Here is a 26,490-nt window from a genome sequence, read left to right as displayed (position 1 = left end):
GCATCATCAACCCTGGAGCTGCTTTTATTCAGGAATTCACAAGAGACCAAAATTGAAGAATGTTTGGAGATTCCTGAAGGGTTGTAGAGCTGGAAGATTTTGGAGGGATAGCTTCTCCTTTGTTTAGGAGTGGGAATGCTGGATAACGATTTTGCAACTATTTCATAACTAACTATTGAAGGTGGGAGACCAGGGAAGGGTTTGACAACAAGAATGAGAATTCAATATTAGTGATGGAGTGGAAGTTTATTCCAAAGTCAAATACGACACAAAGATTGCAACAAGTCTGGTTAATCCTCAGACAGTTGCCGAGAATGGGATAGTGGGTGGTTTGGACTATGGCATTTGCTGCAGGGATAGAAAGCAAAAGCAAAATTTGGTTGGAAAATATCTCTTTCATTCAGCACAGAATACAGGTGTTCTCTGCTATCCAAAAGCAGAGCATTCCGATGAAACCATTCATAAGCCGAAATGGCACAAAGCGAAGAAGCAATAACTATTAATTTAAATGGGTAAAATCTTTGAACATTCCCAGACCCAAAACAAAGCCTACCAAATCATACCAAATAACACACAAAACCTAAACTAACACTAACATATAGTAAAGGCCGTCAGAGGTTGGGGTGGTGAGAAGCACAGGATACCTTAGACCACATCTTGCTAACAGATGCACAAAATAAATCGAGATAAAGCACAGATGTTCACAGACACTGTTCAAATCTATAGCGGTTTGATGCGGAGAAGCTGAGAGTAGTTCCCAAGGAAGGCGCTTGGTGGCACCACTCTCGCTGTGCGTGCTTCCTCGTAAAAGCAAAACTCCTCTTACGGTTAGCGAAAACAGGTACTAAAGTAGGTCTCTTGTAAAAGCAGATTGGCTTAAAACCAACGTTCGAAAAGCGGGGGATATTGGAAAAGCAGTATTACCATTTAAAGACAAAGGTAGAGCTGGGTGTGATTTGTGTAAATCTGAAACTAGACATCCTTTATAGGTGATAAGAAAATGGTTGGAACCCTTCCAGTGTACAACAATTCAGTAAAAGATAAATTGTTAATCTTGTATTTATAACCTTTATATCATAAGAAACACTATCTAAGTGTGAAGAAAGTGTTTGGAAAGTGCTGCATTCATGAATTATTCGGATAGTGATTGGTTTAGTCTTACTTTTTACTGGCTTGAAGTAACACATGCAGATTGCTTCGATCAATTGAAAGCTGTTTGTGATCCACAAGAGCTTCTAATGTCTCTAATATCTGAGGCTGTAACTCATTTAGTCTTGATTGTAGAAAGTTAATCTGGAGACAGAAGAGGTTATTTTCAGAAACGTGGGCACACTCTACACAAAGAATTTCTATTGTCTTAAGATTTAAAACAATACACAAAATCTTAAGAATACATTTCCTCAAAATTGTAAATGGAGACAAAGTTGGATTGTTGTAGAAGACAGTGAATTAGAACATAGAATTGTCCTTGGTTGGGCAGTTCCAAATGTGCTAACTAGAATCAGTATATCCAGTCATCTTGGTATAAATGAGTTAAGGTAATCAATCACAACCAGGGAATTGAATAAGAAAGGTGACTTCTGATGCAGGAAAGGAAAACATTCATATTGAATGGTATTAAAGGGAGGGTCAGAGTTAAAAGTTAAGGTTTCTCTTATTGCATCCTTTGTGCTGCTGCTCATGATATGTTCAAAAATCACACGACATCAGACTATAGTCCAATAGGCTTATTTGGAAGTACAGGCTTTTGCAGCGTGGCTCCTTTGTCAGGTAGCATGGTAAGCTCAACAGTGTGCTGTTTATAAGGAAGATAGTATGTCATGTAATATGTATAATATTACTTCACTGGTCAAATAAAACCAAGCTCTTTCATGACATAAGTTCTAATTACTGCAAAATAAACATTAAATATATTAATCCAATGTTTAAATATATATCAATGCTACAGATCAGAGTTGAAAATAATTTTAGCTTGCTGCAATTAATTGTATTTGATTATTTATGTTTTTTCTACAACAATGAAATCAAAATTTGGTAATATTTGGCAGGATAGACAAAAGAAATGTGAAACATACTAGATACACCACTTTTTTTGATAGATAAAGTTTATGGTAAATTCAGTCATTTGTTCTGAAGGATAAGAGCATATTTATTCATGGAGGTGAGGATATATTTAAAATACCTTGTTTGCTCAAGGCCACAAATTCTGTTATACAAATTAATTTCTGATTTTTTTTTTTCCTCAGCTTTTTTCCCCAGTCTAGGATACACAGAATGAGGCCAAGAGCCTGTCATTCAGCAGCACATCAAGGAATGATATTCCTGGGCTTTGTCATTAGTAAAGGAGGAATGATTCATGGGATTGATAAAATCCTCCCATTTGGCTGCAATTGGCTGTAATGATTTTCAGTTGACAGACTTTCATTCAAACATTGAAAATTTGAATTCCCTTGTTCTGCCATTTCCACGTGGCTACTTTAAGATATATTTTGAGATCAACAAAGATCTTAAGAAGAGCTAGTGAGGACTACAGATGCTGGAGATCAGAGTCGAGAGTGTGGTGCTGGAAAAGCACAGCAGGTCAGGCAGCATTCGAGGAGCAGGAGAATCAATGCTTTGGGCCTAAGCTCTTCATCAGGACTGAAGCACGAATTCTCCTGCTCCTCAGATACTGCGTCACCTGCTGTGCTTGTCCAGCACCACACACTCAACTCTTCAGTAAAGCTGCCTGAAATTAGCCTTTAACATTACAAAGTCTTGTACTAAGAAAGATTTCAGAATTTGACTCTATTTAGATTTTCAGAACTGACAGCTTGGAAATCATGTTATAACATTAGGGAGGACAAATAATCATTCCATTAAGCAGAACCTAAACAAGGATTGTTATCTGTCTGTACAGAATAGTCATTCTAGAATTCTAACAAAATTTAGCATAATAAGAAGTAAACATTCTTTTTACCACTTCCTTCGATAACTTATTTATCATCTCTCAGTACATTTGAATTTAAAGTTAAATGTTTACAGATAATCAAGTGGGAAGAATTTGATTTGAGGTGGGACTTTTTTTGTAAGAAGAACAGATATTTATATCAACCAGTGAGTGGAAAACAGTCAGACTAGCTGCATGGCTTTAATAGGTAAAAACAATGACTGCAGATGCTGGAAACCAGATTCTGGATTAGTGGTGCTGGAAAAGCACAGGAATCTGATGAAGGGCTTTTGCCCGAAACGTCGATTTTCCTGCTCCTCAGATGCTGCCTGAACTGCTGTGCTTTTCCAGCACCTCTAATCCAGAGCATGGCTTTAATACCCTTACTCTCAAATCTCCCATAGTTTAAGGTCACTATGAGCAAATCTATGATGGCTTGACAGGAAAAGAATGCAAAAGGAAATCACTCACTTATGTTTATCTAACTATCAGTGAATATCCACATAAAAACATCATATATTGCATTCAGTAACTGACCTGCAAGAAGAATTTGTAACTAAAATTTCAGTTGTGGCTATGATACCATAAATGAATGAAATATACACATCAAGGACAAAACTTTACTGCAAAGCTGAGGGGGGAAAATAATTCATTTCCAAAAATTTAACTATGTAGTTGGAGAAAGGTACTTAGCTCTACACAAAGCTAGATAATGTAGTGAAACAAATCACTTTCTCAAACACTTTACTGGCCCAACGACACGTGTTTCCATTTTTAGGAACACTAATTTCAAAGCAATCAATTCTGAAGCTTCTGTAACATAAATATTTTCCACTTCACTAACCCTGTGCTGAAGTATTGCTTCTATGGCTCTGAATTCAAAAGGCAAAGAGTATGTGACAAGTTGACCTTCTCCAGCTAATTGCATTGCCAGATCCTTCAAAAGCCACTGCTCCAGATTTGATTGTCGATAATCAAGGATAAGGAGATGCTCTGGAGTAATTACAGCTTTTATTATCTGTCAAAAAGAGAACAAAATGCACAATTCTTTCTTTAAAATTGTTAGCAAGGATAACACTGACTAAATATATGCATATAAACAAATTTAAAGTTTAATTTCTAATATTTCTTCAGTTTATTTGAGTCAAAAACCATTTCAGAATTTATTCAATCTTTTGCACGAGGCATTAAGCTGACTTCATCTATGCAAGTTGAAATCAGCATAACAACAGCCTCATCGTGTCAACAATAGTTGCTCGCAATCCAATTCTCACACCACTTCAGCCCTTCAGGACTTCACCCTGGAGTTCAGGGACACCTAAGACTAACATGCTTCTGCCAGGATGGTTTGTGTATGGAACAAACATACATGTCTAATGTATCGAAACAGGGTGCGTCTTATTGCTCTTGGCTTCACTTCTTAGCAGTCACTCACACTGTGCTTAGTTAAGTGCTGTCAGCCTGTGACTGGGGTTACTGAGCGAATGATTGCAGTGAAAGGTGGTAATTCAAGATAGAAGGGAGGGATTTTAGAGCATAGGAGAGGATACGAGTTCCAGGACCTTGGGAGGAGTGGGGCAGGGAAAGCTGGAATGCCTCCAGAGACAACACAAAAGGGAACATCAAGGATTTTTTTTTGGGTGGGAGTGAGAGGGAGCAGAGAGAATCATCCTGAGACCCAGGCAGATTATGGAAGTCACTTATAAAGGCATGAAGGAGATACCTTGCCATCTTCGACATGAAGTCAATGGCACAGTTACAAAAATATAGGCCGTAGCCTCACGTATAGTGGGGAGTGTAAGTTACCTTTCCCCTTTTTTTAAAAAAAATTCATTCACAGGATGTGGGCATCATTGGCTAGACCAGCATTCATTGTCCATCCCTAATTCTCCAGAGGACACCTTTATTTCTTTTGGGAACAGAGGGAAATGGCTTTCATGCAAGGCCCTGCTAAATGCTCTGGAATTATCATGCTTCCACTCTGCCTATCTGCAATCTAATTGTGATTAATTAGCAGGTCATCTATTGCCCAAGAACATAGTTTACCAATTATAGCCTCATCCAATGACCATTGTATTGTTCACAGCCATTGGCTCCTTGTCATGTCAGCTAATATAATCAGAAGCTAATGCAAAAGTGACACCTGGGCATGACCTTACTGAATTCATTCATAGTGATCAGCGGAAGGCCGCAATTCAGAGCTGCTTTATTTGCACGCTGAATCTCAAGTATGCAAGGACAAATCCTGTGATGTGAAACATTTGAAGGGGAGGTGCCATTCACAGTGGTTTACTGTCAGTATTTCATTCCATCAATGTGGCACTGATTGTGTGGACACTTTGGTAAGTTTACACATATCTTGAGAAAGCTTGTAGCCTTACATGTGACACATTTGCAACAGGATATGCAGGAAAGTGCCTGACCACGATGGGCGGTGGGGTGCCATTTGTTCAGAAGAATTGGAGACATCTGTTCTTAGTGTCAATGGACCGGTGTAAATAAGATGATAACATTTGTTCACTTGTGGAATGAGTGGCAGTACCTCCTCCTCACACCAAGGGCTGGAAGATTGTACATATTTCATAGTTGGATGTCAGATATCTAAATTTCTAGTTATATCGAAGACTCTTAACAAAATTCATACTCAATAGGAAAAGAACTTTTAATTTAATAAGCTAAGTGGAATATGCACGCAATAGAATGATCCTGCTGTGTTTTCATGTATATCATACTGAGCAGATTTAAACTTTTGAAGCTCAGCTCCATCATCTTGATTATTCTGGAATGTGAATGTCTCACTCCCCTTATAGACTAGGAAAACAGAAAAGCTGAAACGGACACAGTAAGAAAGTTGGAAGATGTGTATGTGAGTGAGAGAGAAGAAAAACATTCTTCTGTAAATTACATTCACTGACCGAAGGGTTCAAGGGGAGAGACAGAGCGAGAAAGAACAGAAGCTGGTAGAAAGATTAACTGATTTTAAGTGAAACACTAGCTTGACATGAATTGAAGCTTTGTGTGTTGTTCCCTGGAGCTCGAGATTTGGGAATGTTATGAATACTCTGTCCCTTGTCCCTGTTACAAGATCTTTCCTCCCATTATTCCTCCATGATATTTTTGGGATGTTTATTGTGTCCTCCACTGTGAATTATGCAAAGTGATGCCTCTAAGGGTCCTCCCATTTTAGCTACTTTTTGTCTTTATAAACATGCACTGAAGTTCTTGCTTTTTGATTGTGATTCTTGCCAATTGACTTTCACAATTTAATTTTCTGTTCTTCTTATTAGCTTTTCAGTCTCCCACTGCTGGTTCCTGAAACGTTATCAGTCCTCTAGCCGACCACTAGTTTTCGCCACTTTATATGCCATTGTTTTTGATTGGACATGCTCCTCGACTATTTTTGTTAATCATAGATGTTCACCCTTTTCACAGAGTCCTTCTTTTTGACTGGCATAAAAGTTTTATGAACTATCTGTTTAAATGACTGCCAGTGTTCATCTACTGTCTTTCATCTTAGTCTATCTTCTCAGCCAACTTTAGATAATCCTTTATTCTGTAATTACTCCCATTTAAGATGAGAGCACTGATTTGAGACCCGAAGTAGTCTCCCTCAAACTGAATTTGAAATTCTACCATATTGTGATCACTAACCCATAGAAGATCCTTAACTATGAGAATTCTTATTTATTCCTATTTTACGAGATCTAATATAGTTTGCTCCTGGACGGGTTCTGCAATGTACTGCTTTAAGGAGAGCAATCCTTGATGCTCCCTGGAGATTTGTCTTCCTTGTTACCTTTGCCATTTGATTTGTCCAGTCAATATGCAGATTAAAATCATCCATGACTAATGTCCTACTTATACACCTGCATTGTTTTTAGATTTATACTTTGTCCTACAGTGAAGCAATTCTTCACAGGCCGATAGACAAATTCCACTTGTGACGTTTTCCCCTTATATTCCTTATTTCCACCAAATTGATTTCACATCATGATGTTTTGCACTTCTATCATTACTCACTGCCACACATATTTTTCTTTATTAACAAAGCTAACCACCCCCTTTCCCTTTTTGACTTTTTCCAGAACATTATATTTTTTCTCCAGAGCTGTGCTAAGCTGGAGTTTTTCCAGTACACAACTGTTTTTAATTCTATTCTTCCAGTCAGTTGCACAATGACATTAACCGGATGCACACTCCTTCCAGTCCCAATGGGTCTTTTCCTCTTCGAGGGACAGAGACAAATGGAAACACCATGACCTTCAAGTCATGTATCACCCTGATTTGGACATACATTGCCATTCCTTCATTTTCACTGCTCCAAAATCGTGGAACTCCCTAACAGCATTGTGGGAGTGCCTTCGTTATATGTACTACAGCAGTTCAAGTAAAAATGTTCACTTCTTCTAGAGTAACTAGGAGTGGGTTCGAAATGCCAGTCATGCTTCTGTTATGCTTACCCTCAGAACGCAATGAAAGAAAGAAATTTTCAACACAAACATCTAGAAGCACAACTGAAGAGCCTTCTTACCTCCATTCTTAGGATGATACAATTATTCCTTGTATTAATGCTTGTTAAATGTTGAAATCTTAAATCTCGAGCCTGAAGACCAAGTTCCTGGTACAGTTCTGTCTTCTTTCGTTCTATGACGAGAAAAGCCATGTCACCATTGAATCATAACCTGGTATTGTGCGATTTTTTTTTTATCATTGAATCAGTTTATGTAATAAATTGAGAATGTTTATCACCTACAACTTCTTTTCAGAAAAAACAAATGTGTCTCCCTTTTCTTACACTAGAGGTGGTGCCACTGTATTTAATTATAAGCAGACTCATTCTGCCAGCTAAAGCACTTGCCAAATTAAATATTCAGCAGCAATAACATGAATTGCAATATGTTACACTGACTCTTCGCACGCAGAGTGAGGCTCTGAGCGGCTGTCTATGGAATCAGCTCTGCAAAAACATGGGATACGAACAATTAATCAGATGTAAGAGGATAGAATTTGTAAAATGGCTTAGGGCCATGACTGGTCACCCCTAGTGGCCCAATGCCTGTTGTTTATGAAAATTAAATTGATAGACTTTAAGAAATTCAAAGTGTAGTTAAACATTCAATGGGAGACAGTCAACTTTTCTGCATGAAATACTCTCTTTTTGGAGTTCTCCATAAATTCCCCTACTCTCTCTTCCTTAAAATCCATCTACTGTTTAGATTTTCCAACCATCTTAATATTAAGTTTTTTTTATTTCATACCAAATTATGCATCTGCAAAGCAGCAAGGGACATTATTCTACATTAAAGTGTTACATAAATGCAAGGTATTGTTGAAACAGATCAGATTGCATGCCCAATCTAAAATGATAGGATTTAAAATTAAATGAGAACTACCTGCTTGTTTCTTGCAAATGGGCACAGTGGTTAGCACTGCTGCCTCACAGCGCCAGGGACCTGGGTTTAATTCCTGCCTCAGGCAACTGTCTGTGTGGAGTTTGCACAATCTCCCAGTGTCTGCGTGGGTTTCCTCCAGGTGATCCGGTTTCCTTCCACAGTCCAAAGATGTGCAGGTCAGGTGAATCGGCCATCCTAAATTGCCCTTAGTGTTAGGTGCATTAGTCAGAGGGAAATAGGTCTGGGTGGGTTACTCTTCAGAGGGTCGGTGTGGACTGGTTGGGCCAAAGGGCCTATTTCCACACTGTAGGGAATCTAATCTAAATGGGTCACTGAAGATACACATGAGACAAGCAATTCAGAAGATGTCTGTGCAATGAGTGATTGGCATCACAAGGAGATTGAGATTAACACTGATTTATAAAATTGATACAAATAATTTCTCCTAACACCAAACATTTTTGGAAAACATAAAATGGTTGAAAGCCAACTTACCAAAGAAGCTTACGTTCCCAGCACTATCATATCTCATCTGTAAAAAAAAATTCTTTATGTGGTACCTGAATATTTTCTGTGACTTAAAAATAAATACAGATTTGTACTTACTATAGAAAATACTGGAACCACACTGACGAGTGTAGTTTGACAGGAATCTGTACTGTAATACCGCCAACCAATTGCTGAAGAAAGTGAAAAGATGTAAATATTAAAGACTTGCTTTTCATATAGAACAGTACAACCTACATGTTGGTTTGCTACAAAACATAGAATCAAAAAATTATTTAGCTCACACAAAATTACCCATAAGTCATTAAAAATCAAAAATTTGGTGCAGAAAATAGGAACAGCAAGACTGGGATCCTTCTGAGGGGAGGGATTAAGTTAGATGCTTGGGCTGAGACACCTAGGGCTGTTTAAATCTGAAACAAAGGTTCAGATTTTCTAGTGCAATCCCATTGGTTTTCAGCATCATTAAAAATTTACTTGTTCACTTAATCTGATTGTGTGCAAATTGGCTGCCATGTCATTTTACATCCTAATACTGACCATATTTGAAAAGTGTATTTCATGCGTTGTGAAATTTTTTTAGATTAGACTTTTTGAATTAGATTAGACTTACAGTGTGGAAACAGGCCCTTCGGCCCAACAAGTCCACACCGACCCGCCGAAGCGCAACCCACCCATACCCCTACATTTACCCCTTACCTAACACTATGGGCAATTTAGCTTGGCCAATTCACCTGACCTGCACATCTTTGTGACTGTGGGAGGAAACCGGAGCACCCGGAGGAAACCCACGCAGACACGGGGAGAACGTGCAAACTCCACACAGTCAGTCGCCCGAGTCGGGAATTGAACCCGGGTCTACAGGCGCTGTGAGGCAGCAGTGCTAACCACTGTGCCACCGTGCCGCCCTTATGTTTAATGTTTTGAAACATTAAAGATCATGAAAATGCATGAAAGCTAATTATTTATTTCTATGTCTAATGTTAAATTACATCCGTTCTAGCATGGCAGGTGGTGCAGAATACAGCCTTGCAACAATTTAGACACGTTACACACCACATGCGTGGAGATGATATCAAATGGAGCACAAGTTACCGAAAACATGTGGTGCAGAGATAAACTATCCCTAGTAAGAGGGTAAATAACTCTAGCTTGATTCAATATTTACTATGGAGCTGTCACATTTGATGAGTAAGCAGTGACACACTATCATTTCAGTCATGATCTAGCTGAACAGCAGAAGGTGAAATGATCTATTCCTGTTCCTAAGTTCAGCCATGCTTACTTTTTAAGTTCAACGTACCAATAATGAAAAACAAGTGACTGTTTCACCGCAAAGCTAAAGGTGCATCATCCCCATAATATCCTAACATTTCTTCTTTAAATCTATTTGACTTATTACTTCAACCAATACCAGTACCCACCAGCTTTCAAAACCTTCCTCTTCCAACATCTAATTTTTATACCCCTTGGTCTATTCTTTAAATGAAGCAACTTGCCCCATTTATTTAATTATAGGCTCAGCAAGTGCCAGTTCTTGCAGTGAAGTCAACAGCAGATCTTCAATAATTCCAATTTCCTTGTCTTTTTCAAAAAGGTAGTTGGGCTGACAAAGCAGATGTTTGGTTCTTACACTTAAATAGGCTTTCTGACAGAAGATGTCATGCTGAAATAGTAGTACGTTGCAATAAAAACAAAGTGCTGGAAAAACTCAACAGGTCTGACAGTACGTTTTGAGGGAGAAACACAGTTTAATGTTTTGAGTCCAGGAACCTTTCTTTGGAACAGAAGGAGGCTGGAAAATTATTTATTTTGTGCTATTGACAAAGGGAGAGGTGGAGCAAGGGAAACAAATGATGAGGATGCACCAAAGCAAAGCCAATGGGAGTGCTAATGGTATGCAATCCATGTGCTAACGATAGGTGAAAGAGCCATCATTTTTCCTCAAAAATGATACATTATGGAAAGCATTGTCTGGACGAATGGAAGCAGCAGATTCAAGCTTGTATGCTGTAAAGGCTATGAGCCTTGACAACATTCAAACAACAGTACTGAAGACCTGTGCTTCAGAACGTGTTGCTTTCCTAGCCAAGCTCTACCAGTACAGTTACAACACTGCCATGTCCTCAACAATGTGGAAAATCACCCAGGTACGTCCTCTACACAAAAAGCATGATAAATCCAACCCGGCCAATCACTGCCCCGTCAGTTGACTCTCAGATTATCAGTAAAGTGATCGAGGTGTCATCAGTGTTCTGAAGCAGCACCTTTTCAGCAATAACCTGCTGAGTGATGCAAAGTTTAGGTTCTGCAAGGACCACTCAGCTCCTGACCTCATTACAGCTTTGGTTTAAACATAGACAAAAGAGTGGAATTCCAGATGTGAGGCAGAGTGACAACCCTTGACATCAAGGCCGCATTTGATCAAGTGTGGCATCACGAAATCATAAAACTGTAACCAATGGGTATAAGGAGGTAAACTTCTCCAGGTTAGATTCATACCTGGCACATAGGAAGATGGTCGGGGTTGTATGGGATCAGTCATTTCAGCTGCAGGACGTCCTCAGGGCAGTGTCCTAGCCCTAACTATCCTCAGCTGCTTCATCAATGACCTTCTCTCCATCAGAAGTTCAGACTTGGGAATGTTCGGTGATGAGTGCACAATATTCAGCACCATTCATGACACCTCAGACACTGAAACAGTCCATGTTCGAATGCAACAAGATCTGGACAATATCCAGTCTTGGGCTGACAAGCGACAAGTAGTATTCATGCCACACAGTGACCATCTCCAATAAGAGACAATCCAATCACCATCCTTTGACATTCAAGGGTATTACCATCACTGAATTCTCCACTATCAACATCCTGGGGCAGGGGGTTGCCATCGACCAGGAACTCACTGGACCTGCCACATAAATACAGTGGCTACAACAGCAGATCAGGTGCTAGGAATGTTGCAGCAAGGAGCTCACTTCTTGACTCCTCAAAGTCTGTCCACCATTTTCAAAGCACAAATAAGGAGGGTGATGGAATACACCCCACTTGCCTGGATGACTGCAGCTCCAACAACGTTCAAGAAACTTGACACCATCCAAGTCAAAGCAGCTCGCTTGATTGGCACTATATCCTTAAATATCCACTCCCTCCTCACCAACACTCAGTAGCAGTTATCTGTATCATCTACAAGTCGCACTGCAAAAATTCAGCAAAGATCCTTGGAGAGCACCTTCCAAACCCAAGACCATTTTCTTCTAGAAGAACAAGGGCACAAGAAAGATGGAGACACCACCACCTGCAAGTTTCCCTCAAGCCATTCCTCATCCTGACTTGGAAATAAATTGCCATTTATCCGCTGTCAGTAGGCCAAAATCCTGGCTTTCCCTCCTTAATGGCATTGTGGGTCAATCCACAATATGTGAACTGCAGCGGTTCAAGAGGGCGGCTCACTGTCACCTCTGAGGGCAACTAGAGACAGGTAATAAATGACAGCCAGCCAGCAATACCCACAACCCATCAGTAAATTTTAAAAAATACATGTAATCGGCTGGAAATTTGAAATTGAAAAAAATTTTGAGGATGTGGGGAAGAAAGAGCAGTCGGACAAATTGTGACATTTTCAGAGCACCAAATGGCCTTGTTCTGTGTTGCTCTATACTATGCAAATCATTCCAAGATTCCGAGGTCCAATTCCAGCCTCGGGTGACCTTCTGTGTGGAGTTTGCACATTCTCCCCGTTTCTGCACGGGTTTCCTCTGGGTGCTCCGGTTCCCTCCCACAGTCCAAAGATGTGCGGCTCAGGTGAATTGGCTATGCTAAATTGCCCGTAGTGTTAGATGCATTAGTCAGAGGGAAATGGGTCTGGGTGGGTTACTTTTCAGAGGGTCAGTGTGGACTGGTTGGGCCAAAGGGCCTGTTTCCACACTGTAGGGAATCTAATATAATCTAATCTCTTATCAGATTTACAGTTATTAGAAAACTATGCATTTTTTCAGAACAGTAACAAGAATAAAACACACCATCATGGTATGTAGTTTGTGGTCATCTCCTACAAGATGATTGTGTTAGTTTGATGGCGACCCATCCAGGTGACATGGCGAATTCTCCACAGGCAGCACCTGTGATAAGTCTCCAGCTTTCTCACAAGTAAGCGATATGACACCATGTTTCACAAGCAGAAATGTCAGGAGGTTGGTAGACTGCAACTTTTGTGCATGTTTGTAGGTAACGGCTAGTTAAGAGTCACCTGAGCAGCTTCCGAAAGGAGCCAACTCACTTGATAATATGTAGGATAAAGGAGAATATGTAGGATAATATGTAGGATAATATCACTTGATAATATGTAGAGTCTTCACGTCTATCATGCCTGACTGAGACAACTCGTCACTAAATGATCAATTGCCTCCAAGGGGTAGCCTACAGCCCAATAAAACTTGGAGATTTTGAGGGGCTTTTTTGGCTACAGGAAGATGCTTGTCTTATCATCATCCACATGCAGCCTTGATAAGTTTCTTTGAAAAGGTCAAGTGTGGAATACTCATGCAGCAACTGGACAGGGCAACTGGACTTACATAGTGCATATGCTACTCCCAATTCACCATGGGTCAAACATCACAAGGCAGCCAAGGAAAACTTTTCAAAAATACCCTGAAAGCTACTTGGAGAAGATTGACTTTGACCTCATCAGCTGGGAAGAGTGCACTGGACTACCCACAATGGGGAGCTTGGTTTTACGAAGGGACAGCTGAGTTGAACCAAGTTAGATTATGAAAAGGGAAAAGCAAGAAGGAAGTTCAAGGAGACGTGTAATATCTAATCAACCAAAGATTGACTAATCACCAACTTATTTTCCACATCAATGCTGATCACTTTCCCCTTCTTCCTCTTTTAACATTGTTCCGGCTTCAACCTCTCTATCTCTCTGGCTAATGTAGAATTCCAGGGCAAGTGTCTTCACTTCCAAAACCCATCAATTATTATTAGTCTAGTCAAAGTGTACGTGTTCAACTTTCCCGGATTCACTGTTATGACGAATTAGAGTGCAAATACAGCTTCAATAAATCTGGGCATCCGAAATGCATACTCACTGTGCCTGCTTGAGCTGACCTGGAAGATTTGTTGGGGATGGATTTCCAATCCGCACTGTAGTGCAGATGTTCGTGTTTTATACACACACTGCTTTGAAATCCTACACGTGGAACCGTATTTGAAAGATGAAAAATTAATGAGACCGGATTTGAGACTGACTCGCTCTTTGAAAGAACGTAGCAAACACCTGGATAGACCACAGATCTCCATTTAACCCTTATGTGAATTCCCTCACAGCCAAAGAATAACTGAGACCCAGTAAGTGATCGTGTCAGCAATGAAGGACAGAAAGTTCTCTCCCGGAAGAAAACAGCAACAGCCGCAAAGTGTTTAAATTAAAAGTGACCTCCTAAAGTAACTTTCGCAAATACGAATAAAAACCAGCTGTCCGGAAAACTTATTACTACATCACAGAAAATACAAAGCAACAACGAGGTTCAAAAAAAACCCAGGCAGAATTCTACATTACAATGTATCCTGTGGCAAGTGTAACAATTCTATTAGATACAGGGAATCAACCCCGGAAACTGACGGGTATCAATGTGCGCAAGCGCGGCCGAGCCGGCCCGATATATCCGCATGCGCAGTTGTATTGTCTTTGCAGAATGTTGTCAGTCAACAACATCACCATAAGACCATAAGACATAGGAGTGGAAGTAAGGCCATTCGGCCCATTCAATCATGGCTGATGGACATTTCAACTCCAATTACCCGCGTTCTCCCCGTAGCCCTTAATTCCTCGTGACATCAAGAATCTATCAACCTCTGCCTTGAAGACATTTAGCGTCCCGGCCTCCACTGCACTCTGCGGCAATGAATTCCACAGGCCCACCACTCTCTGGCTGAAGAAATGTCTCCGCATTTCTGTTCTGAATTGACCCCCTCTAATTCTAAGGCTGTGTCCACGGGTCCTAGTCTCCTCGCCTAACGGAAACAATTTCCTAGCCTCCACCCTTTCCAAGCCATGTATTATCTTGAAAGTTTCTATTAAGTCTCCCATCAATCTTCTAAACTCCAATGAATACAATCCCAGCATCCTCAGCCGTTCCTCATATGTTAGACCAACCGTTCCAGGGATCATCCGTGTGAATCTCCGCTGGACACGTTCCAGTGCCAGTATGTCCTTCCTGAGGTGTGGGGACCAAAACTGGACACAGTACTCCAAATGGGGCCTAACCAAAGCTTTATAAAGTCTCAGTAGCACAACGGTGCTTTTGTATTCCAACCCTCTTCACAAACCGGCCCATGATGTAGGAAATGATCTGTAACGTTTCACTGGCTGATAGACTTGTTTTAATTTTAAGATTAATAAGTAATTTGCATACATGTGAAGAAAACTTCAATTTCAGTAACCTTCATCAGCTCAACAACTCCCCAATGTACAGTTGAAGATGAACTTCTGAAGTGTAGTCATAATGTGACTTCTAAAAGTTCTGTCAAAAGTTGTGGGCTTTGTTGGCAAGGTCAGCCTTTGTTGCCCGTCCTTAACTGCCTTTGACGAGATAGGTGGTGGGTTGCTTTTTTTTCAATTGCCTGAAGTCCCTGTGGGGTAGATCCGGAATTCCAGAATTCTGACTCACGTACAGTGAAGGAGCTCTTGCAGTCACTATGTTTATAATGCTGGTCCAATGGTTCTCAATAATATCCCTCACGATGTTGGTAATGGGGAAGTTATTGATGGTAATACTATTGCCTGTCAAGGGGAAATGGTTAGATCCTGCCTTGTTGAAAATATCCATTGCCTGGTTCTTGCGTGGCATGAATGTTACTTGCCACTGATCATCCCAAGCTCAATTGCCACCCAGGTCTTGCTGCATATGGACATAGACTGCTTCCATGTCTGAGGAACAATGAATAATGCTGAAAACTACAATCAGTATTAGAAAATATTCAAAAGGCAACATGCCACAAGAGATTTGGTGTCTAAGAACATTTTTGGATATATCAAAAGACAACACCAGGGTTCTCATGATGGATAGGTAGTATCCCTACATCTCAGCCAGGAGCCCTGGGTTCAAGTCTCACCAGCTCCATAGATTTGTTGTACCATCTCTGAACAAAATGATTAAAAAAGGCAATGTGCAAAAGCATTTTCTGTCCACAAAACTAGCTGTGCCTCCAATTCAGATTGGTAGATCACTGCCAACCAAATCTGGGATGTCCTCACAGCAAGGTCATTCACTTTAGAAGCAAACACAAGAAGGCAGGTTACGATAAGAATGGCTGTATATTGGGAGAGGCAAGTGTGCAGCGGGACCTGGGTGTCCAATGCGCACCAGTCACTGAAGGTAGGTATGCAGGTGGTAAAGAAGGCAAATTGTATGTTGGTCTTCATTGCGAGAGGTTTAGAGAAGGGATGTATTGTTGCAGTTATGCAGGCTTTGGTGAAGCCACACCTAGAATATTGTGTGCAGTTTTAGTCTCCTTTTCTGAGGAAGGATGCTCTGCTCTTGAGGGAGTGCAGCGAAGGTTTCCCAGGCTGACTCTGGGAATGGCGGGACTGATGTATGAGGAGAGATTGACTAGGATAGGATTGTTTTCACTGGAGTTCAGACGAGTCAGGAGGGTCTCATAGAGACTTATAAAATTCATACTGGACTAGACAGGGTAGATGCAGGGAGGGTGTTCCAGGTGGTGGTTGTGTCCAGAACCAGGGGTCGGGGTGGATAGGATGGAGATGAGGAGACAAAGAGTGATGAGCCTGTGGAATTCATTACTACAGGAAGTAATTGATGCCAAAACATTGAATGTATTCAAGAGGCGGCTAGATACAGCAGGTGGGGTGAATGGGATCAAAAGTTCTGTGGAGAAAGCAGGATTAGGCTATTGAGTTGGACGATCAGCCATGATCATGATGAATGGTGGAGCAGGCCTGAATGTCTGAATGGCCTCATCCTACTCCTATCTTCCATGTTCCTATGTAACATTGTATCCAGAATTTAATGTGTAAAGGAATCTGTCGCCATACATATTTTCTGGACCAAGTTGGACCTGAATCTGGGCTCTTGGCTCAATGGTAGGGTCACTACCACTACACTACTAGAATCTTTATTCTGTAGCCACAGATATTTTCTGATCAACCGACTCAGCGATGTCATGACACACCTCTGGAGAGGTGGGACTCAAACCTGGACCTCCTAGCTCAATGATAGGGACACGTCTATTGTACCACAACAGCCCAAACTCTGTGGCCACATCAATCCATCATTAATAGCCTGCAGCTGCAGTGATCAACAATCACTGAAGCTTTAATCAGGGGTCTGTTTATACCATCCTATATTCTGATGGTATAATTACATATCATTTGAATGAATTCATAATAAGCCACCTTGGTACAGAGATCAGCAATTAATTGAAATTTCTGATTGACCTACATTTAAATTGCAACAATTGAACAAATCAGCAATTTAAATTAATATAATTCTGTAATTTTAAGGCCTTACTGGCCATGTTCCAGTTGATAATTAATTATGATTGGAGCCACCATTGATTCACAAAGGACTTTAGAGATTTTCCCAAATCAACTTGTTAACATATTATTACACCTCTGGAGCAGATAAGACTGATGCCGGTCCCCCTTTCTTTTGGGGATCTGGGGTGGAGGGTGCTGCACGCAGCGGTCCCCTGCAACCGCAGATTGCGGTGGTTCACGGACTCCCAGCCCAACTGTTTGTTCTGTGGTGCTGTGAAGTCTGTGGACCATGTATATATTGGGTGTGGGCACTCCCTTTTTGATTTTCTTAAAAACCTCCTCCTCTGCTTTTGGTTGCACTTCAGTCCCATGCTCCTGATCTTTGGGCACCCCGTATGGAGGGGGGAGGGCAGGCCTGAAGACCTTCTCGTGGGTCTGCTCCTGGGCCTGGCCAAACTGGCCATAAATAGGTCCAGCAAGTGGGCAGTGGAGGGGGTCGTTAGGGCCAACTGCCTGTCCCTCTTCTGCGGTTACATTACAGCCCGGGTCTCTCTAGAAAAGGAGCACGCAGTGTCCACCAACACCCTGGAGTTGTTCAGGGAGAGATGGGCACCAAAGGGAGTGGAGTGCATTATTTCCCCCTCCAACTCTATTTTGATTTAATCCCTGCCCTCCCCTTCACCGTTTGATCACACAACACTGCCCTTTGATGAGAAGGGGACTACTTGTCACTGGCCACTCGGGTGTTTCTTTGCTTCCTGGTGGTGGAAATTAAATAAAGATTCATGCACCTTGTGTCTTTCACTGTGTCGCACACCTGCACACACACAACATGGGGGAAAAAATAAGCACTACCGCAGTTAGGCAGTGGTGTGGGGGGGAAAAGAAAGCGGAAAAAGGAAAAAAAAGAATTGGAGTGTCAGACATACTGTTCACTCTGAGAAAAAAAAGAAAAAAGAAGAAGAAAAAAAGAAAAAGAACAAGACTTATGCCGGGTGTCCTGACTCAGAGGCAAAGATACCACCATTGTGCCACAAGAGGCTTTCATGGCAGACTCCATGTTTAGACCAATCTAAATGCAAATTTAGACAAATAAGTTTACAAAACTAATCAGTTACAAGGCAATTTGAGCACATTTTTCCAAATACACAACCAGTAGAAAATTTTGAAGTCAAAGAAGCCACAATATTTGTGCCTCACCTGCAAAGTTCCTCCTCAAAATTAAAATATCTTTAAAAGATGCTTAGTTATTCTTTTTTAATCATACAGCCAGTCAATTAAGAGTGTTAATGTAATGGTGAATCGAAATTTCATTTATGTCAATACTCTGCCATTCAGAATAAAGTCTGAGAACATAACTTTATCAAAAATATCATTGTATATTTGATCTCAAATTCCAATTAGTTATCACTTAAAATTGAATTTTTTTATAGCATTAATATACCTTAAATGAATTTAAATAAAGTAAGTTTAATTTTATGCTTGAAATAATTATAGCATAACCTATCATCTGCCAACATTTCTGAGATTTGCTGACAAAAGCAGTGATGATATTAACAATATTATATTCAGACCAGAGCTTTATGTATGGAATTAATCACATTGCCATTGTTGCAATATCTCAACTAGAGTAGTATAACAGCTTTATTATACGCTATTCATGTTCTGTCTATGAAGATTTTAAATGGCTCTTTTTTCTGAAAATTAAAATATAAATATTATTTTATTGGGACACATTGGAATGCTAACCAATGTTAATCATGTGGCTATTAAGGACAGCAATTAGGCCACTTTTGGAATATTGCTTGCAATTCTGGTCTCCCTCCTATTGGAAGGATGTTGTGAAACTTGAAAGGGTTCAGAAAAGATTTACAAGGATGTTGCCAGAGTTGGAGGATTTGAGCTACAGGGAGAGGCTGAATGGCTGGGGCTGTTTTCCCTGGAGTGTCGGAGGCTGAGGGGTGACCTTCTGGAGGTTTACAAAATTATGAGGGGCATGGATAGGGTAAATAGACAAAGTCATTTCCCTGGGGGTCGGGGAGTCCAGAACTAGAGTGCATAGGTTTAGGATGAGAGGGGAAAGATATAAAAGAGATCTAGGGGGCAACTGTTTCTTGCAGAGGGTGGTATGTGTATGGAATGAGCTGCCAGAGGAAGTGGTGGAGGCTAGTACAATTGTAACATTTAAAAGGCATCTAGATGGATATATGAACAGGAAGGGTTTGGAGAGATATGAGCCGGATGCTGGCAGATCGGACTAGATTGGGTTGAGGTATGTTGTGGTTCTGTTCGCCGAGCTGGGAGTTTTTGTTGCAAACGTTTTATCCCCTTTCTAGGTGACATCCTCAGTGCTTGGGAGCCTCCTGTGAAGCGCTTCTGTGCTGATTCCTCGGGCATTTATAGTGGTTTGAATCTGCAGCTTCCGGTTGTCAGTTGCTGTCCGCTGCAGTGGCCGGTATATAGGGTCTAGATCGATGTGTCTGTTGATAGAATTTGTGGATGAGTGCCATGCCTCTAGGAATTCCCTGGCTGTTCTCTGTTTGGCCTGCCCTATAATAGTGGTGTTGTCTCAATCGAATTCATGTTGTTTGTCATCTGAGTGTATGGCTACTAAGGATAGCTGGTCGCGTCGTTTCGTGGCTAGTTGGTGTTCATGGATGCGGGTTGTTAGCTGTCTTCCCGTTTGTCCTATGTAGTGTTTTGTGCAGTCTTTGCATGGGATTTTGTACACTACGTTGGTTTTACTCATGCTGGGTACCGGGTCCTTTGTCCTGGTAAGTTGTTGTCTGAGAGTGGCTGTTGATCTGTGTGCTGTTATGAGTCCTAGTGAGTCCTGGGTTGAGGTATCTGGTCGGTATGGACAAATTAGACTGAAGTATCTGTTTCCATGCTGTATATCTCAATGAGTTTACAACTCTAAGACAGGAGTTGAACAGTGATAAAGTAACATAATACATGGTGACTAATATCATAATATAATATTCTTTCCAAATACTTAGACAAGAGTATCAATCAATAAAATCATGAATGTTGGAGTTATTGCTATACAAGCTCAATGGTGTCTCAAGCATTTACTGCATCTAATGCATATTACATATCTTCTGCACATAACAAACCCATTTTCCCTAGCATGGAGAAAACGGATGAGTAGGACTGGCAACAACATTTGCCAGGATAGGACACAGTCTATGATCATTCCTGCTGAATCTTTGTTGCAGTCAGGAAGAATGAAGACATCTTCCTGTCTTCCCAAAACATGCATCCATATATGTAATAATTTGGGCCACATCTCTTGCCCTATACCATTTTATAACTTCCATGGGCACTTATTGCTGTTGTCTTGCATTACAGGTCAGAGCTGAAGCGGAATTAACCTTTTATTTTCTCTATCACATCAAGTTGCTAGTGTGCCACCAAGCATCTCTCTTTGTAAAAATGTAGTGTATGTGTATACTGTTATCTGCCCTACTGTCTGTATCAACAATTCCCAAGAAAGAAGAGTAAGTGTGGGTTACTGTCAGGAGTCAACATTGGATCATACAACTGCCTGGTCTAGTGCTGGATAAGTGCAAATTGAGGTGGGGAAGGGATGCTGGAAAAACAATGAGATGTTATTTCCATCTCATTCTCACTGCCAAGGAATTTTCAGAAGTAGGTTATCTGTATACTCCAAGTAGGCAGCCAGGCATAAATTAAAATAGTTAAGTCTCCAACTCAGGATAATTTTGCAGTCTGTCTGCCAGTAGTGTAGCCTCTACCGTGAGCAGAAGACACCAGCTCAATGGAGCCAGCCTACCTATGGCACACAGGTCAGGCAGTTGGAGATAGTGGCTGCAAGCCAGCAAATGGGGGCCGCGCAAATAACAAATCACAGTCGTGTCCATGATCGATCAATTTTAGATATTTCACTAATGAATTTAAGTCTTAAGTCTTACCAGCATAAATCTCAGTTCTTATTCTATAATGTTCCATTATTCCTTTGTTTATAAAGTTCAGTAATAGTTATATCATTTTGATCTCTTTCTCAAAGTGGCTGTCACGTTTGTGCACATACGCCCAGATCTTTCAGTTTCTCTACCCTCTTTAGTATTGTATCCTTTATTGTGCATCAACTCTCCTTGTTCTTCCAAAAGCTATCAGTTCACACTTCTGTGCGTTACATTTCATCTGAAATGTGTTTACACATTCCAATAGGCTGTTAGTGCCTTTATGAATTCTATCACTATCCTCCTCAATGCTTTCAAATTTTGTGTTGGCTGCAAATTTTGAAATTAGATTGGGTTCCCTACAGTGTGGACAAGTCCATACTGACTCTCTGAAGAGTACCCACCCAGACCCATTTCCCTCTGACTAATTCACCTAACACTATGGGCAATTTAACATGGCCAATACACCTAACCTGCATATCTTTAGACTGTTGGAAGAAATCCACACAGACACGGGGAGGATGTGTGAACTCCACACAGACAGTCACCCCAGTCTGGAATTGAACCCGGGATCCTGGTGCTGTGAGGCAGCAGTGCTAACCACCGAGCCACCTAAAAGTCCATGGGGTGTTTTTGTGACAGGAAGCTGAGGCCCTTGATTTTTGTGGCATATGTAGATGATTTAGATTTGAATATAGGGTCAATCAGCAAGTTTGTGGAATGACATTAAAATTGGTGGGTGATAAATAGCAAGGAGGATTCCCTTAGGTTACACGAGGATGTAGATGAGCTGCTGAGAAGGTCTGACCACTGCTAATTGGAATTCAATCCAGACAAGTGTGTGGTGTTGCACGTGGGCAGGCAAGGGAATATGTGATGAATGGTAGAACCCTGGGAAGCATTGAGGATCACAGGGACCTTCGTGTGCATGTCCATCAGTCTAGTTTAGTGGCTAAGAAGGTAAATGGGTGCATCATTTAGGTGCATCATAGAGTTTAAGAACAGGGAGGTTATGCTGTAACTTTATAAATTATTGGTTTGGTCACAGCTACAGTATGGTATACAGTTCTAAAATCCGCATGATAGGAGGGATGTGATATGACTAGAGATGTTGCAGAGGAGATTTACCAGGTTAAAAATCATACAACACCAGGTTATAGTCCAACAGGTTTAATTGGAAGCACACTAGCTTTCGGAGCGTCGCTCCTTCATCAGGTGATTGTGTCTGATGAAGGAGCGTCGCTCCGAAAGCTAGTGCTTCCAATTAAACCTGTTGGACTATGATCTGGTGTTGTGTGGTTTTTAACTTTGTACACTGCAGTCCAACACCGGCATCTCTAAATCATTAGATTTACCAGGACATTGTTTGTGCTGGAGAGTTTTATTTATGATGAGAGATCTAATAGACTGGAGGTTTTTTTTATTCATTCACAGGATGTGGGCCAACATTTATTTGAACCTGACTTCCCAAATCATTGCCAGGATCTGTGATTAATTGTTCAGTGATAACCATTAAGCCGTTGCATCCCCCTGATTTCCATGGAGCAGGGGAGACTTAGTAAGGACACAAAAGAGTTTCTTTTATTCATAATTGGCTAGGCTAACATTTAGTGCCCATCCCTAACTACCCAGAGGGTCTTTAAAAGTCAACCACATTGCTGCGGGTCTGGAGTCACAAGGAGGCCAGACCAGGTAAAGATAGCAATTTCCTTCTCTGAATGACATTAATGAACCAGACACCAAAATTGGAGGTGTAGTGGACAGCGAAGAGGGTTACCTCAGGTTACAACAGGACCTTGGCCAGATGGGTCAATGGGCTGAGAAGTGTCAGATAGAGTTTAATTCAGATGAATGTGAGGTACTGCATTCGGGGAAGCAAATCTTAGCAGGGCTTATACACTTAATGATAAGGCCCTAAAGAGTGTTGCTGAACAAAGAGACCTTGGAGTGCAGGTTCATTGCTCCTTGAAAGTGGAGTCGCAGGTAGATAGGATAGTGAAGAAAGCATTTGGTATGCTTTCCTTTATTGGTCAAAGTATTGAGTACAGGAGTTGGAAGTTCATGTTGCGGTTGTACAGGACATTAGTTAGGCCACTGTTGGAATATTGCGTGCAATTCTGGTCTCCTTCCTATTGGAAAGATGTTGTGAAACTTGAAAGGGTTCAGAAAAGATTTACAAGGATGTTGCCAGGGTTGGATGATTTGAGCTATAGGGAGAGGCTGAACAGGCTGGGGCTGTTTTCCTTGGAGCGTTGGAGGCTGAGGGTGACCTTAGAGAGGTTTACAAAATTATGAGGGGCATGGATAGGGTAAATAGACAAAGTCTTTTCCATGGGGTCGGGAGTCCAGAACTAGAGGGCATAGGTTTAGGGTGAGACGGGAAAGATATAAAGAGACTGACGGGGCAACTTTTTCACACAGAGGGTGGTATGTGTATGGAATGAACTGCCAGAGGAAGTGGTAGAGGCTGGTACAATTGCAACATTTAAGAGGCATTTGGATGGGTATATGAATAGGAAGAGTTTGGAGGGATATGGGCTGGGTGCTGGCAGATGGGACTAGATTGGTTTGGGATATCTGGTCGGCATGGACAGGTTGGGCTGAAGGGTCTGTTTCCATGCTGTACATCTCTATGACTCTAAGTTGTATCATATTTTGTGTCCAAATATCGTCACAATGAAGCAGAGTGGTAGCAGAGACAAAAAGAACAGGAAGCAAATCCTGCTCTCAGGATTCCATGACACTCAGTTCTGCTATAACATGGTAGTTCCATTCTCATGCAATCTCGTATTATAAGAAAATCACACCATAGCAGTACTGTTAAATCTAATGGAGCTAGAACCATGTTATAACCAACACATGCTTTAAAAGTTTGCGCTATAGAAATCGCGTGATAGCGAATTCACATTAAGAAACACACATTATGAAAGAATGAACTGTACTTGGTGGGACATTCGGCCTTTGGTCTTGTGCATGAAGATCTATGACTAAGAATCAGTCTGTCTAGTCACATGGAGGTCCAATGCAGGACCACATGCCCTTGAGTAGAACCAATCCTTGAATAGCAAGACTGCTGATGATAGTTTAAACGATGAGCAGAGGAACTCTAAAAAGTTCATGGCACTGCACCATGTGGACCTTAGCAGGCTAACACAATACTGTTTCCTATTTGAGATACTTAAGGCAGATGGTTTCAGGATGCAAGATACAAGTAAACATTTTCCTAATCAACCTGTTCAGAGATGTTATTAATACATCCTTGGAGCAGGTGGGACTTGATCCAGGAGAAAGTGAGGACTGCAGATACTGGAGATCGGCATCGAGAGTGTGGTCAAGAATAGGGTGGTGCTGTATGGTGCTGGGGAAGCACAGTAGGTAGGGCAGTATCCGATGAGCTGGAGAATCAATGTTTTGGGCATAAGCCCTTCATCAGGAATGAGACTTGTAAACCACAGTGGTAGAGAGATAAATGGGAGGGGGAGGGTCTGGTGAGGAGGGTGATATGTGGGGGTAATGGTGATAGGTCAGAGAGGAGGGTGGAATGGATAGGTGGGAAGGAAAATGAACAGATAGGACAAATCATGAGGGTGGTGCCCAGTTAGAATGTTGGATCTGGGATAAGGTGGGGGGTCAGGAAATGAGGAAACAGGTGAAGTCCACATTAATCTTGTGTGGTTGGGGGGTCCCAAGGCCGAAGATGAGGTGTTCCTCCTCCAAGTGTCGGGTGATTAGGGTTTAGCAATGGAGGAGGCCCAGCACCTGGATGTCCTTGATGAGGTGGGAGGGGGAGTTCCAGAAATGGGGACATTACCACTGCACCCACAAGTGCCCTCACACACAATGGAACTCAGCAGCTGTCATCTGAGTCACAAGGCTGGGGGCGTGGCCGAAAGGGGTGAGATAGGTGCGGAGGCGGGGCCTGGGGTGTGGGCGTGGCCCCACCGTGAATGGGCGCGGTCTCGGGCGAGGGGCGGAGCCAGTTCGCAAACACACGTGCGCCTGGTTCGTGCCCCGCCCATCTGACAGTTGCCTTAGAAACCATGGAACGCACACAAAGTTTCCCGGGATACGGCAGCATGTTACAGTTTAAAGCTGTTACCTGCAGTGGCTACAGTTGCCATCCAACGGTGTGTTGACTCAAGGCAGCCCGAGGAATTTGGAGGCGGGCTACTCAATTCCAAATGTAAAAGTTTACTTTATTTAAATGTAAACAATTCGTTTGATTTAATTTCTCCCTGTGTCATGGCAACGACTAAGCCGACTTTCCTGGCGCAGCCAGCGGTGAAGTGCGTGCGGGTTTACCGCAACGGGGACCCCTTTTACGCCGGTCGAAAGTTCGTGATCAACGAGCGCCAGATCTCGACCTTTGAAGCCTTCTTGAAGGAGGTGACCAGCGGTTTGGAGGCACCATTCGGGGCCGTCCGCAACATTTATACCCCGCAGCAGGGTCACCGTGTGTACCAGCTGGAGGAGTTGGATACCGGCAAGCAATACGTGGCAGGAGGCCAGGAGAGGTTTAAAAAACTCGAGTGAGTGAGCATCAATAATATCTTTATTATTAATGCCAATTATATACAGCCATTTAAATATGACTGCAAATTAACAAAACTACAGGTGAAACATATATGTTTAAATGGTTATACATCCATCCATGTAATTATCGCACAGGCTTCGGTGACCGCACAATTTTGAAAATAATTTTTAACAACCTGTTTTGCGTGCAAGGATGAGTTTATTTGGCAAATTTTCAGAAATACACGTGATTTAAAGAACTCTAGGTGCACGCAGAAAAAGACCCGATAAAGTTTATTTTAGTTAAAGTGTAAAATCACATCAACAACAAAAACATAAAGTGATGAACTTCATTCGTCCTGTCACTGCCTGCACTGTAGCTGGGATCTATTAGAAATGCAGGAAATGTTAAATGTTATTTAACCATACAAATAGGGAAAACCCAGTTTTAAGTATTAACTCATTTTTAAAAGCAGCCTACTCTGTCTCAGAGTTGCTGGATTCAAATAACCTGACCAGCTTAAAACGTTAAACTTTAATTTTGCTGTGTTGTTTACATTGTTTCAGAGCAAAATGAATTTTGAATATTCAGAAAATACATTGTTCTAAAGAACTTTCCATATTTTTTCCCACGAGTACAATGTGTACATTCATTAATATTTAATGAAAACACCATTGTGACAAAGTTACACTTGTTCTGAGTTCGTAACATGCATCCTTTTC

General features: G+C 41.4%; 1 protein-coding gene across 2 annotated transcripts in view; it reads right to left on the bottom strand.

Moving 5' to 3' along the window:
* Nucleotides 1-14,252, bottom strand: part of mrs2 (magnesium transporter MRS2) — a 50,422-nt gene extending 36,170 nt beyond the window's left edge. For both annotated transcript variants that reach the window (XM_060849980.1, XM_060849981.1), the window contains exons 1-6: nucleotides 13,917-14,252; nucleotides 8,929-9,002; nucleotides 8,818-8,854; nucleotides 7,461-7,573; nucleotides 3,774-3,947; nucleotides 1,163-1,293 (exon numbers count right to left, since the gene is read on the bottom strand). In XM_060849980.1, coding sequence (XP_060705963.1) covers nucleotides 1,163-1,293; nucleotides 3,774-3,947; nucleotides 7,461-7,573; nucleotides 8,818-8,854; nucleotides 8,929-9,002; nucleotides 13,917-14,127 — 740 coding nt within the window. In that variant the 5' untranslated portion in view covers nucleotides 14,128-14,252. The remainder of the gene's footprint in view (nucleotides 1-1,162; nucleotides 1,294-3,773; nucleotides 3,948-7,460; nucleotides 7,574-8,817; nucleotides 8,855-8,928; nucleotides 9,003-13,916) is intronic.
* Nucleotides 14,253-26,490: the final 12,238 nt, after the last annotated feature.

This window comes from Hemiscyllium ocellatum, chromosome 34, assembly GCF_020745735.1.
Source record: "Hemiscyllium ocellatum isolate sHemOce1 chromosome 34, sHemOce1.pat.X.cur, whole genome shotgun sequence".
NCBI lineage: Eukaryota > Metazoa > Chordata > Chondrichthyes > Orectolobiformes > Hemiscylliidae > Hemiscyllium > Hemiscyllium ocellatum.
The sequence above is the reverse complement of the archived record's forward strand: the minus strand, read 5'-3'. Positions and strand labels throughout refer to the sequence as shown.